The sequence below is a fragment of the Centroberyx gerrardi genome, chromosome 3 (assembly GCF_048128805.1).
Source record: "Centroberyx gerrardi isolate f3 chromosome 3, fCenGer3.hap1.cur.20231027, whole genome shotgun sequence".
Lineage (NCBI taxonomy): Eukaryota > Metazoa > Chordata > Actinopteri > Beryciformes > Berycidae > Centroberyx > Centroberyx gerrardi.
In genome coordinates this window covers 18,703,987-18,718,231 of record NC_135999.1, presented here as the reverse complement: position 1 = coordinate 18,718,231, position 14,245 = coordinate 18,703,987, and the positions used below count along the sequence as shown (strand labels likewise).

The 14,245-nt window shown below is 43.4% G+C and overlaps 2 protein-coding genes across 5 annotated transcripts; both read left to right on the top strand.

The window, feature by feature from the left end:
* The first annotated feature begins 165 nt into the window (after positions 1–165).
* Positions 166–8,322, top strand: zfyve27 (zinc finger, FYVE domain containing 27). 4 transcript variants are annotated; one of them, XM_071927684.2, is made up of 12 exons: positions 166–473; positions 1,000–1,248; positions 1,822–1,892; positions 1,995–2,181; positions 2,649–2,744; positions 4,192–4,304; positions 4,432–4,553; positions 4,837–4,908; positions 6,577–6,718; positions 6,923–6,969; positions 7,094–7,175; positions 7,372–8,322. In XM_071927684.2, exons 2-12 carry the CDS (start codon positions 1,010–1,012, stop codon positions 7,440–7,442), a joined length of 1,242 nt encoding a protein of 413 aa, XP_071783785.1. In that variant the 5' UTR covers positions 166–473; positions 1,000–1,009; the 3' UTR covers positions 7,443–8,322. The 4 variants fall into 4 exon arrangements, with proteins under 4 accessions (XP_071783785.1, XP_071783784.2, XP_078138800.1 ...); XM_071927683.2 differs by having other exon boundaries at positions 4,432–4,586; XM_078282674.1 differs by lacking the exon at positions 4,837–4,908.
* A 373-nt stretch (positions 8,323–8,695) lies between these two features.
* Positions 8,696–13,229, top strand: golga7ba (golgin A7 family, member Ba). The gene is made up of 5 exons (XM_071927682.2): positions 8,696–8,770; positions 9,895–10,020; positions 10,895–11,047; positions 11,191–11,292; positions 11,716–13,229. Exons 1-5 carry the CDS (start codon positions 8,759–8,761, stop codon positions 11,797–11,799), a joined length of 477 nt encoding a protein of 158 aa, XP_071783783.2. The 5' UTR covers positions 8,696–8,758; the 3' UTR covers positions 11,800–13,229.
* Positions 13,230–14,245: the final 1,016 nt, after the last annotated feature.

Sequence of the window (14,245 nt, the reverse complement as noted above, 5' to 3'; positions counted from 1 at the left end):
TATCCCTCAATAGCCTACCTTGTTTAAAGTAACCAACTCTGTAGCCAGACACAGATATCTGATACAGAAAATGAGTCTGGAATCGATTAGATCGGACATCTGTGCTTCTTCTGCAATCCATTAGTCAGCCTGGACCCAACAAGGAAGCATATCTGCAGAGACGAAGCTAACGATAGCTGGCGATAACGAGCCGTCCAAAACAAAATACCCCTTATACTAGCCGTTTTCTCCATAAGACATCCACAAATTTGTAAACAGCCTCATTTTGAGAAGCAGATGCCAATGCGGGACGTCAGGCTGCTGTCATGTGAACGTGTCCGGGTTGGCTGACAGGTTGATTTGGGAAGCTGTTTCTTCCTCCTGGCAGATGTTCTCGGTGGGACTCGCTAGCTAGGACTTTAGCTCCTGTCAGCATCGCTGCTTAAGTTGGCTGTTGGACACTGAGCTCGGGGTTTCGCCTTCTTTCTTGTCAGGTAAGATTTATTTTTGGATTACTGTAGAAACCTGTCTTTCCTCGCTATTCTCAGACACGATACGTTAAATGTTGTCTTCTGTTCAACAAGCCAACTCAAGCTAACTTTCCTGTTTGTCAGCATCTCGCAGGCCACAGCAATTCACGGCTCTGATATATCCTCAATATTGTACATGCATCTGATTCAAGTAGATGTTGCCTGTTTCAGTGGTTGGTCATTGAGAGGTTACTTCTAGTAAAATGAGGAATTGATTAATTTCGCTATTATTTCACTCACTATAGACGTTAGCACAATGGGAGACTGTGTAAGCACGACTGATTTAATCACAGGTCTCACTCAGCCCTCTTGTTGTCATATCTGACAACAAGAGGGCTTCCTTGGGACAAAAGCTTATCAAATGAAGGTTGATGGTCCAATGCAGATCTGTTTGAGGTTCCTTCACATGAAAAAGTTTGGGATCCTCTATCATATTCAACACTGTCATTTCTCATTTTGACATAAGCCTGTTTTTTTCTTCTTTTCCAAGCTGGACAGTAATGATGATGCATAGTGCAGCGGCGTCCCAGGACACCTCACAGGGTGTAGCAGGGGAACGGGGGGAGCTGGTGCAAATGTCCTCCAAAGAGACCCCCGGCTCCCCCGATGCGTCGGAGCTGGGCAGCCCACGGTCTGCCCCGAACTTTGACCTCCTCAACATGGTGGTGTCCTACAAGAGGATGGCACTGTTTCTAGAACCAGTTACAGATGCAGTGGAGCTGACCCGCTTCCTGCTTGGGTGCGTATGCATGTTTGTTCTTGGCCTGTCTGAGTGTCCACTACAGTACTTGTTTTTGGCCTTGAGTAACAGCAGTAATAACAGTAGTAAACCTTATTTATACTGCACTTTTCTAAAGCAAGGCTACAGAGAGCTTCATAATGAGTGTGTTTACATGCACATTAATATTCCGTTTATATTCGGGATATTCAAATATTCTGTTTATGCGTTGCTGCATAAATTGCATATCCTGTTTGCAATAACAGGGATAAGCCCATATCCCAAATATGAAAAACCTGAATATTAACTGGTGTATTCTGGCATGTAAACACTATATTCCGGTTGTTGTTGGGTTTGGCGAACAGTGCTGTGCTGTTTCCATGGAGTCACAGGCATGAAAATGACTATCTCCATGTAGGTGTATGAAAAAACTGTAACATGTAACTGCCATGACTAAGATGCCTGACTAAGACCTTCGGCAGGATAAGACCCATATTCAGAATATTAATGTGTATATAAATGCACTCAATGAGGAAGATTTTCCAGCCAGGATCAAAGGTCTTTAGACATGACATGTAATTTCCTCTCTCCCAGGTGGAGGATGCCCCTGTGCTCTCTGCTCGTCTGTATTCTCCTCAACGTCTTCTTCTTCACCGTTAGCGAAGGTAACATGACATTTGGCGTTAACATTGGTCCACCTTCGTATGGTATTCTAAAAAAAAAACCAACTGTTGAATAATTTAGTAACTTGTTCTCTCTGGTATCAGTGGGTTGGTTCTCGGTGTGTGTGCTGGGGGTGTCGGCGCCGGCTGCCCTGGGTTACCTGCAGGACAGGTGTGGGGGCAGAGCCTCGGACACTGAGCTCCAGAGGAGGCGCTATCATGCCGTGCACCGCAGAGACCTGCAGACAGTGCATCTTACCAAGCAGGAGGCCATGCTGGAAGTCAAAGACCTGTAAGCCAGATGTGTCAGGGCTGTGTGTGTGTGTGTTTGTGTGTGTGTGTGTATGACCTGGATCAAATTCATTATTTTGCAAATAATTCTGTTTGTTTAAACTGCTTGTACTACCAGATCGGTGGGGTTTGTTACATACTGGGCAGCACAATAAATGTTATATATAACATATAACTTGAAAGTCATTTTCAATATTTTCATATAATTGACAATATATTTGACAACTTGTCTGGTATGATCTGAATTTGCCTCATGCAGTAAACCACACCAATCTGTCGCTCGCTGTATGTTGAAACACACTAAAGAATTGTGACGTATAATGTATACAAATAGCATTTAGATATGTTTGAACATATTTGTTTGTGTATGGGATGAACAAGTCTATTGTTGGATTTACTTAGTGTGTGTGTGTGTGTGTGTGTGTGTGTGTCTTATGAGCATGCTTATGTGTGTCATGTCTTCAACAGGTTAAAGCAGCTGGATGACATGCTGTCCTCTGCCTGCCTGTCAGCAGAATCTGTTTACAAGGTCCTGTACTGGGACAGTCACTCCAAGTCATCTAGGTACGTACCTGCACACATACACATACACACATAGGCAGTATGAGTATCAGTAACGCCTATAGTTGAGCATTTTTTGCTTTGTTACTGTAGGCATGTCTCATCACTCAAATGGAGGTGTGTGTAGGGCTGCAGCTATCGATTATTTTAGTAATCGAGTATTCTACCGATTATTCCATCGATTAATCGAGTAATCGGATAAGAAATACTTTTGCTTTATTAAAGAGCAATAGTAAATATACAAAAGAGAAAAGCTGTCCGCACGAAGCTGTCCATATGACACTGTGATTTACTGAAAACGAGGTGAAATAATAATTATTATTGATATGTATTACTAGGCCTAAATATCATACAAGTTCATAAGACTGGCTAATGTACATTTATTTACTATGTTGAAGGGTTGCCCTACACCTGCTGACCCTACTCACTGCAATCAAACTAAACTGAATATACCTGCTGTATTGGACTGGTGCATTTTAGGCTCCAATTGCTACTTACACCACCTGATATTTTGCTTTCTGGGGTATTTTATGCATCACTGTGAGGGGAGTAGGTGTGTGTGTGTGTGTGTGTGTGTGTATGTATGTGTGTGACTATCATAATAATAACATGAATGAAGCTCAGGCTTTCACAAATTGACTGCAGCATTTTATTTTCTGTGGTTATTTTCTTGAGCAAAACTTAGCTAACTTAGGGACATCATAACTAGCCACCATATTGATTTACGTTCTTAACTAGCCATTACATATAGCCATAATTAACGTGCATTCTTTACTAGCCTTCATCTCATCCCGTTTTAATATTAAGTGCTGACTCCGCCCACCCGGCCAGTTTCGGCGTACGCCGGTAGCAATTACAAGTGGACCCTATCCTACAGTCCCTGCTCTCAGCGGAGGGAAGGAGCTACGCTGTGTGTGGGAAGCGCTGTGACCGTCAGACCTCTCTGGATTAGACAAGCAAGTAGAGAAAACCGGCATCAGCCAAACCAATTTATTGCCAAATGCTTTGGGATTCAACACATTAACATTGCTTCCCATGGTCAGAAAAAGTCGGCAGATTTGTCGCTAGTCGCTTTAGAGAAATAAAGTCGCCAGGGGGGTCTGAAAAGTCGCTAAGTCTAGCGACAAAGTTGCCAAGTTGGCAACACTGGATCCGAAACTTTGGACACTTTCTGTCGTTTTCTCTGGCCTGTCTCTTCTCTTCGCCCCTCGCTATTTTCTCTCTCTTTCTCCAGCGCGTTGTGCAACAGTAATAATCATCCGTGCGAAACACTGAGTGTGTATATAGTTATATGGATTAAACGAAGCTTCGATGCAAAGAATTTGCATCGATGATTTTTAGTAATCGAGTTACTCGAGTTTCTCGAGGAATCGTTTCAGCCCTAGGTGTGTGCCTGTTTCTGTTTGTGTGTGTCTGCATGCAACCTGTCTTTTCTAATACCCCTCTCCAGGTTCTATGGGGGGATGTTAATAGTGATGTGTCTGCTCTACACCGCTCCTATGGGCTGGGTGCTAGCTGCCCTCAACAGCACCCTCTTCCTGTGGAACAGAGACTTCTGCAGAGGTTAGTTCAACCCGTCAGATGGCAGCATGGAGACTGGCTTCAGAACCACAGGCTGTAAAACACTCCCCACTTTTGTCCCTGAATATAAAGCTCAAGTAAAATGTCGATGTTTCTCCTGTGGTTCTAGTTTTGTTGGACCTCAGGAAGCTGATCCACCTGGGCCGGGCCAACGATTCAGAGGGAGAGACGTGGATGGAACAGGACCATGGCAGCTTGCTGGACAGGACCCCCACGCCGACTAGTCTGGAGGTGAGGAGGAGGAGGAGCGCTGTGGAGAAAAGTGTATGTGGGGGCTGAGTGCAAGGGTGGGAGATGGGTAAGGGTGAGAGGAGAGTGAAGGAAGTGGCGGTCGGACATGGATGACGATGTACATTAAAGCCGACCAGCACTGTAAGCTGCTTATCTGATTTATCCCATACTAACCTATACATGTATATAATGGTGGTGGTGTATGTGTGTGTGTGTGTGTGTGTGTGTGTGTGTGTGTGTGGTGGGGGTGGTGGCGTGGTGGGGGTGGTGGCGTGGGGGGTAGGACCTGTCTCCTGGCAGTGTGGAGGAAGCTGAGGAGGCAGAGCCTGATGATGAGTTTAAAGATGCCATCGAGGTAAAGACTTTTCTCTGCAAATATATAACTTTATTTATATTACTCTTTTCATTTTTACCTCATTCCTTGTTTATCTTGCCGTTATTCTTTCCTTCTTACATATGAATGTCATTAAACCCTTGTTTCCAGGGGGTTTAGTGACCTAACCCTAACCCCCCAAAAAAGGGCTGACTTTTTGGAAACCAGTAGCCATTACCTCCACATTACATATTTGAACATTGCTTCATATTCTGCCGCCATTGCTACTGCTTTCCATCAATGAGTGAAAAGTCAACCTCTTACACTGATGGCTTGCTTCCTGTTTTTCTCTGCTGTCTGAACTCAGGAGCCTTCTGTTTCCCTGCAGGTGAGTGTCGCCCCCTTCTGTTTAGAAGAGGCTACTGCACTGACACTGTGAAACTTGCTTTGTAGAGAACCGTTTGACACGTGAAGAACTATTACATGGACTGTGTGGGTCGACCTTAGGATGTAGTGCTTGCTTTGCTTTTTGGAGTGTGTGTGTGTGTGTGTGTGTGTGTGTGTGTGTGTTCCTGTGTAGTCTGATCTACATGCAGTGCTGAATATCAATGCTTGTGGGTAACATTGTTCTCATGTGTTGCACTGCTGCCTGATAAGGAAACACCTTTGGTCTTAGTGGTAAGTGGATTTACCATTGCCATCAATCCATCCATCCATTCATCCATCCATCTATCCCTTGATCCATCCATCCATCCATCCATCTATTCATCCATCCATCCATCCATCCATCCATCCACGATGTATTCCCTCTCTTTCCCCTGCCAGCATGTTGAGGTTCCCTTGGCATGGGTTATTATTACAGAAAGACAACAAAGAATCCTTGTTACAAACACATAGATGATCTTGTTTTCAGCATTGTCTCTAGTGGTATCTTCTTATGAGGTGGTTATACTTATGGACACATGAATGTTTCTGCAGTGTGTGTGTGTGTGTGCGTGTGTGAGTATGTGTTTTTTTAGTAATGAATGCTTATTATGAACAAGTATTTTGCATAAATGGACGCATGTACTCTGCACCACAGAAGCAAAACCTAATTTCAGACTTATTATATTTGAGTATGTGATATATAGATTACTTGGCATATATTAACCTATACAGTACATAGACTACTTGATTGACAGTCTATATTATGAATGCAGAAGTTGCCTGTGGCCAATTGGCTGCCTGCTGTCACTTGCAAGCAGCGAGCAGAGTACAAGGTGTTCTGTTCTCCAAGTGGCCTGTTTGATTTGGGGTGGCTGGTTTTCTTTGCCATTCATCCTCATTCTCCCATTTTGTTAAGAAAACTGGCATCCTGTTGGTGTCACAAGAAGTGGTAGATTTACCTTTCAGTGGGTTAGGTCGCATTAACCTGACTGCTGAGGGGTTGGTTGGTTCCCAGAAAGAGGGAATAGACCTTGTTATAAGCCACGTGTGGGGCAAATGTACACGGCAAAAATGTGAAGAAACAGCATGATGAATTGTGCCTTCTGTTAATGCATGTATTAAGATCTTTTATTTGACCCTAGTGCTGAGGGTTTGGCTCGGTTTCCTGGAACACGCCAAAAGAACAGCTCCATGTATTACTGTATATGTAACAGTCTCTCTCTGCCCGTCTTTCTCTTCGCCCTTCCCTCTCCTCCCTCTGTCACCCTCCTGTCTCACCTTCAGGAGGATGACGATGGGCCTCTGGGGACTCCAGACTATGACACCATCTCTGAAAATGGCCTCCTGAGTCGCAACGAGCCGATACGCAGCAAGGTGTCCAAGCTGACCGAGAAACTGCGTAAGCGCTATCCCACCGCCAGCACAGGTCAGTCTGCTCTTACCCACCCACTGGTTTATTTCTCTCATTCCACTCCTGACGAAAAAACTGAGTCTTTTGTAGTCGAGCCTCATATCTCAGCTCTGTATACAGATATATTTTACGGCATATTTTCTTACAGTAATTCTTTTTTTTGCTCTTTCTCTATTTCTCTCTCTCTGTCTGTCTGTTTCTTACTCTCCGTCTCCAAAGGCAACTGTTCCAGCTGCAATGCTGTCTTCTCAGTGCTGAAGAAAAGGGTGAGATTGAAAACCTTCTGTTACAAGAATTAGGGTTTTACGTATTTACGCCTCACAGCATGCCTCTGATCATATTTAATTCTGCATTTCATCAGTCCCAACCTATTGTCTGTTTCTGTTGCAGAGGAATTGCAGCAACTGTGGCAACAGCTTCTGTTCTCGATGCTGTTCCTTCAAGGTGCTGAGATCCTGCATGGGGGCAACAGGTGAGAGGGGAAAAAAGCAACCAGAATTTGCATTATCCTAATGTTTCATGTGTAGATAGATTGCTAAAATCGCATGATGATTACATCATGTCACTGTCATAATATATTCTCCTGTCTCTCTTCCTTCTGCTTTTATTTTCTCTAACCTATGATCCCTTTCTCTCTCTCTCCTTGTCTCTCCTTGTCTCTCCTTTAGCTCCAGAGGCCCAGAGAGAGACTGTGTTTGTCTGCGCTGCCTGTAATTCCTCTCTCAACAAGTTACAATGAGACGGCATGACATCTGTCGATCTTGTCTCCCAGTGGCCAGTGGGAGACCGTTCACTGTTCGCCCTCGCCCCTTCACCAGGCTACTGCAACCCTTAAAAATGCCTGGCTTTCCAGTTAAGGCACTTATATCTGTCAAGATAAAACCTGTACCTGTGTTGAACTCCAAGACCCTCCCCCCGCCTTTTCCAGTTGCATCCCTCTTTAGCTACTCATTGTGTTGTACTGAGTGAAAAGACTAATGGGACTTCTACCACAATATGTTACAGTATAAACCTCCCATATCCCCAGTCCTAATGGAGAACTGGACCTTATGGATGAATGAGACTTAATACAGAGCAACGTCTTTCTGGAGGTGCCTCCAAAATTTATGGACCTTGTGTTTTTTTCCCTTTGCTGAGCGGAGGAAAATAGAAAGCATGCTGGGTGGTGGCCAACATGGGGTTGGTGGTGTCGGGTGGGGAAAATAACCTATGGGGTGTGGAGTGTTGTGCTTTTACGTGCTTTGCTCATCCAAGTTCACTAAATCGATTCCACTTGAGTCTTGATATCTCACAAACTGATCCCTGTGTAGCAGTGAAATTGTACTGTAATGATAAAGACTTGTATACAAAAAAGGATTGATGTGGAGGCATCATAACCCAAAAAGTGGATTCTAGAGGCAAAGTTTTTATCATGATTCAGACACAGATGATTGTAGTCGTTTGCTATGCTTTTATTTTAATCATATATACATTGTTACTGTAAAATGTTCTACTGTATCTAATATATTTAATTTAAAAACCCAGATTGCACACTATAAATTGACCTAGTTATTAATTCTGTATATTTTGCCCACTTTATGGCTGAAATATGCCATCATTGAAATAATAAACTCTGTGATGATTTGATTATCTAAAATCAGCTATTATGGTATGTTTTTATTTATTTATTTATTTTTTATTATAATTATTATTTTTTTTTTACTTGACAATTTCTGGCTTCCACTTGAGAGTAGAAGTTGAACATGAAATTGTCAGATTGATTTAATGTAGACTCCAAACTCATTCACCCTATCTCACTCCAGTGGAAAAGCCTCTAAGCTGAACTATAAGACAATTTCCTAAGGCTGAAATATTGATATAAATTGTCTTCCAAAGCCTTAACAATCGCGCACTGTATTTTACATGTTAACCCCGCCCATGGCCCCACCTCTCCGGCTCCACCATCCCTCTGCTCTCCTCCCTCCACCCTTCCCCCTCCAGTCCTCCAATCCGCCCGTGTGTCCCACTAAAGCGATTTCAGCGCAGGGACTCGTCCCTACGGCCACGGATGGCAACATGGCGACGGAGGTGAGAATGTAGCATATTTTCTATTCCCTATTTTATTTGTTGTTGTGGTGTCGATGAGCAGCATTGTGCATTTTTATTATCTTTAGAATAAACGGGCGCGGGTGCAGCGAACATTGTTAATAGGGGCATTTAGGCTGCACAAGGTTAAATTGTGCAACACTGGTTCAGTCGCGGCTCCCTTGAATCAAGACTGACGACCGTGTCCCGAATTCGAGTAAAGCTTGATCATTTTTGTTGTGTGGGTATTTGAAAGAAATATCCTTAAATAGGAATTTTGTTTTTTCTTCAAAGAAATACAAATGAGGCAGAAACAGCGGATCGTCGCGCAGTCCTCGCGATGTTAAGCTGTTTTGGTGAAAGCAGATCTCTTTTTGTCTGTCGAGACGCCCCGTTAATCCCGTGGCAGGCCACTGTGTTGACCAGTGACCGACCACACACACACACACACACACACACACACACACACACACACACACACACACACACACACACACACACACACACAGGCATCGCGTTCAGCACCATGGACAGCGACCACTCCGCTGTAACACGCGTCATATTCCCCAAAATCTTTTCTATAGCCTACTGTTGTTCCCGTCTTTCGCCTGGACTTGTACTTTTTTTTAAAAATATGAGCAAAAATCTAATGATGATGACCTTAACTGATATTCACCCCACTGCACTCTCTCCGAAACGGACAAGCATACAAGAGCTTGCATAAATTGGTGCTCTCTTTATTCGTCCGCTTAATCCTGTTCTGCCACATCGATCTGTTGTGAGTTGTAGTGAAATGTTGTCCCGTCTCCTTCCAGCTTGCTTCCCTGTAATACCCGAGAGAGAGAGGGAGAGAGAGGATGGAAGTGTGTGTGGATAAGATAGTATGTCCAGTGCTGGGCTCAGCTCCAACACGCAACAAGGCAGAATGAGTCCAGACACCCAGACAGAGTGATTGATCACAAGCTGTCTGCTTCTCCTCTATCATCCTATACCTCTAAAGACTACAGCATCAGCCTCTGTTTGTATGCATTATTACTATTGAACAGCTACACAGATACTAACCTTCATCATTGTATTTGGGTATTTGTGTGTGTGTGTGTGTGTGTGTGTGTGTGATCTGTCCTTAGTTCCACAACCTGCAGGAGCTGAGGCACAGCGCCTCACTGGCCAACAAGGTCTTCATCCAGAGAGACTACAGTGAAGGAACCACCTGCAAGTTCCAGACCAAGTTCCCCTCGGAGCTGGAGAGCAGGGTGAGGAGTGGAGCAGGGAGGAGGCTGTCATTTTATTCCTTTTCAAAGAAACTGGGCGTTTTGGAGTGTTGCTGTTTGGTGTGTGTGTGTGTGTGTGTGTGTGCGTGTGTGTTTAACATGTATCATTTGGTGGACAGTTTTATCCAAAGTTTTTTATGTGCTGCCACTATGGTACATGGTATGAGGGATATTTTGTCGTCATGGTGCCGTCTGTCTGTGTCTGTCTGTCAGTGTGTCTGTCTGTCAGTGTGTCTGTCTGTCAGTGTATCTGTCTGTCTGTCAGTGTGTCTGTCTGTCAGTGTGTAGACACATTCTTGTGAGCACAGTAACCCAAGAACAATACCTGATAGAAACTTCATACTCACATCACAGGTTCCCCCTATAGCGTAGATGATCTGGTTAGATTTTGGAGCGCCTTGCTACATAAATTTGCATATTAATGAGTAAAAACTGAAACTTGAAACTATTATAACTCCTTAATGCTTCAAAATACGGAGTTCATATTAATACCACCTTCACTGTTATGTGAAGTATGTTGACAGAAATATTAGCATAACTGGTAGTGTTTAATACCTGTACCACCTGTACCAGTAAAGATATTGGTACATATGAGAAAAAGTTACGGAAATGTATTTCAGTTTTGCATACAAACACATTTTCTGAGTTTCTCTCTTTCACTTTAATTGCCAGAAGTAATCCTCAAATTTTTCAAAAGTATCTGCAATCAGAATACATTATTTTTTAGGTAACGCAATAGAATCCATTTACGTTTTCTGTATTTTGAATGCGTTACGCGGTTACAAGTATTCCATTACTACCCAACCCTGCTACTCACACAGGAGGATCATGCTTCTGTGCCTGTGTGTGTCTCCAGATTGAGCGGACACTGTTTGAGGACACTGTGAAGACGCTGAATAACTACTACGCTGAGGCAGAGAAGATTGGAGGCCAGTCCTACCTGGAGGGATGCCTGGCCTGCGCTACAGCCTATCTCATCTTCCTCTGCATGGAGACACGTTATGAGAAGGTCAGGCTGGTGATCTTCAACTCACCGCCTGTTCACTGGTCCAGGACAAGGATTAATATCTGTCTGGGAAACCATTTTAAATCCACTTACTGTTTCTTCTTCTCTGTCTTTCTGTCTGGTCATCGGTTGTGTCTGCGTGTCAGGTGCTGAAGAAGATAGCCAAGTACATTCAGGAGCAGAATGAGAAGATCTATGCTCCCAGGGGTTTGCTCCTCACAGATCCTATCGAGAGGGGAATGCGCGTCGTATCCTTGCTATTTGGAGTGTGCATGGTTGTGCGTGTATGTGCACAAAAGCAATTACACTGCAAAAAACATCCATCTTAACAAGTCATCTCATATTCAGCCTTCAAATCTTATATATATTTTTTTTCCAAGAGAAAGATTTTGCCAATGAGGTTAGATACCTCCCATGCAGTTCCAATGCAGTTTCACTTCTTTCAGGAATTTTCTAGAAATGAGTGTCAGTATCTTAAAATAATAGAATAATAAGGCAGAATAATGCACTACTGAGTGAAATTATCTAACACTGGCATATTTTTTTCACTTATTTTAAGAAAATTACGATTTTAGGACTCAAGATGGAGTTTTTGCAGTGTATCTTTGTGTGTAATTAACTCTACCATACTCCAATAGCATATGCTTGGTCCCTAACTCCTCTCTCACCAGATAGAGATTTCCATCTATGAGGACCGGGGCTCCAGCGGCTCCAGCTCAGGCAGCAGCTCTATGTCCGGCAGCACTGCTCGATGACTGGGCGCTTGCCGTCACCACGTCCCCCTGATCACTCCCAACCCTGGAGGTCAGCCTGGAGAACCTGTAGGACAATGATCCGACGCTCCTGTCCCAACAATTAGCCCATACATCCCTATAGGCTACATTCACACAAAGGGTTCTGCTAGCATGTGAGAGAGAAAGGCATGTTGCTCCTCACCTTCCATCACGTATAAAAGTTGTACTGGCTTTTTTTTCTCAGCGAACGCTTAAAACATGTCGCAAAGCAAGCAAGGTGCAAGCGCTGACACGATGATGTTAGGATGTGATCTTCCACCGAAAAAAATAACAAAAAAACAGCTTGCTAGTGACTCTTTGTGTGAACGTACCATTACTTGCCTTCCTGTCCTCCTTGAAGTTACCGCAGTTGTGTGTAATCTGGTAGGGGAGAAAAGGATGCAAGGAGGAGAGAGAAAAAGGGAGGAAAAGAAGTATTGATATGTATTTATGAAACAGGAGCGAAGACCCCAAGTCTGACCAAACCTCATACCTCAACCACCACAGTTGCACCATGTGGGGGCGATGAGCCAGAAACTCACCCTGACCACACCCAGCCCACCTACAGTCAACCAACCAGGGATTTGGAGTGAATGGAACTCATCACCATCAACAACACACACCAGACATGGCTCTACAGCACATCCTTTTAAAGCTGTTATCTGTATTTGTTTGGGCGTGTTGCAATCGCTCAAATTCACCAGTCTCAAAAGTCCAAATTCCACCTGTCTGGGTCTCAAGACAGACACTAGCAAATACAGAAAGGATGTGCAGAGATTTGAGCTGAGTCTCTCAAACTTTCACTGATCCAGAACCCGCAGCCCAGATGTACGAAGGAAAAGAACCGATCCTCCCATCTCTGCTGTAAAACATGAGCTGTCTGGTAGCAGATGAATGTAATTCAGCCCATCTATGTATATAATGTAGCAGATCTGTAGTATTTCTCACATGCAGCTTGTGTTTCACTTAGTAGACAGACACACACACACACACACACACACACACACACACACACACACACACACACACACACACACACACACACACACACACACACACAACTAAATACTAACCTCTTGGTTTCACTGAGCGGGACCAACTCTTCCTAAATGTTGATTATGCAAAGACACACTGTACATTAAATGCAGCAGTAAGTAGGGAAAGGATGAGTCAAAAGTCTTCCTGAATTTCACCCGTCGTGTTTTGAAATGCACAACCCTTCCTTTATTGCTGTACAAACCTCCAAAGAACAATAACTGCCAAAATTGCCCCACAAATGTGAATGTGTCTTTTATTTTTGGTGACATTCTGTATTTGTGCAAAAAGTAAGGAACAATCTTTCATACTGCTTGTTGTTTGATACACATGGCAACGAGGTGTGTGTGACTAGCATCAAATAAATACTGTTTCATCACAGCCACATGAAGCTCATGTTTTATCCACAACATAACTATCACCTTAGGTTCTTTCAATCAATATACATTCAAGATGATGCTTGAGCTCCTTTTGATCATCTTGGTTTCTTCAGTTTCATGAGTGTAACAGAAGACATTTATTGATTTTATTAACCAATGAGCGAATGTAAGTGTATTCACTTAAATATAGTAAAAAGCACACTGTAATGGAGTAGGGGCACAAGAATATTAGCTCATTCATTATTCTAGACAATAGGAAAATAATGACAATATAGAGTTTAAATTATTATTATTATTGTTATATGAGAGGAGTAAAAATACATCAGATAGAAAATATCTTGATGAGGAAGTTTGCTAAGCCATTGTAATAAGCTTTGGTCAAGCAAGGGAATTATTTCACACATGCTCACATGCACTGGTTACACCATACTGTAACACATTCAGCTGGGTGATATCTAACTGGACGGCGTGATACTGATCCCAATCTTTAATCTTAACATCAGTTACCACTTAACCACCACTTACAACATAATGTGACTATCCCATGCTTCCAGCTCACAGCAGCAAACAGGAAGAGGTTGGGGGTCATGTGAGAAACCCACTTCCTGGAGACTGCAGGATGTCCAGATATCCAGATATGATTACACAGTGTGTCCATCATAAAACAAATGGCCACATCGTTGCTGGATGATTAAGTCATTTTTATCAGATGCTTTATCTAGACGTACAGCGCTCATGTAATCCTCAAAGGACTATTATTGAGAAACGCTGTCTTAGTGTAGCATCATCATTACCCTGAAGGCTACCGTCCCTTCAGATTTGCCAGCGCAGACAGCACCAAGAGACACTGTGGTAAAACTGCCCACCAGAAGGCTTCAAATGTGGAGACGGAGGCGGAGCGGACCCCGTCGTAAAATGGAGCCAAGGCTGCATGGAGGGAGAGAGAGAATAAGGGAGCACAACAACAAAAAATGGAAAAGCAGGAGAGATAAAAGACAGGTAAGACAGACTTC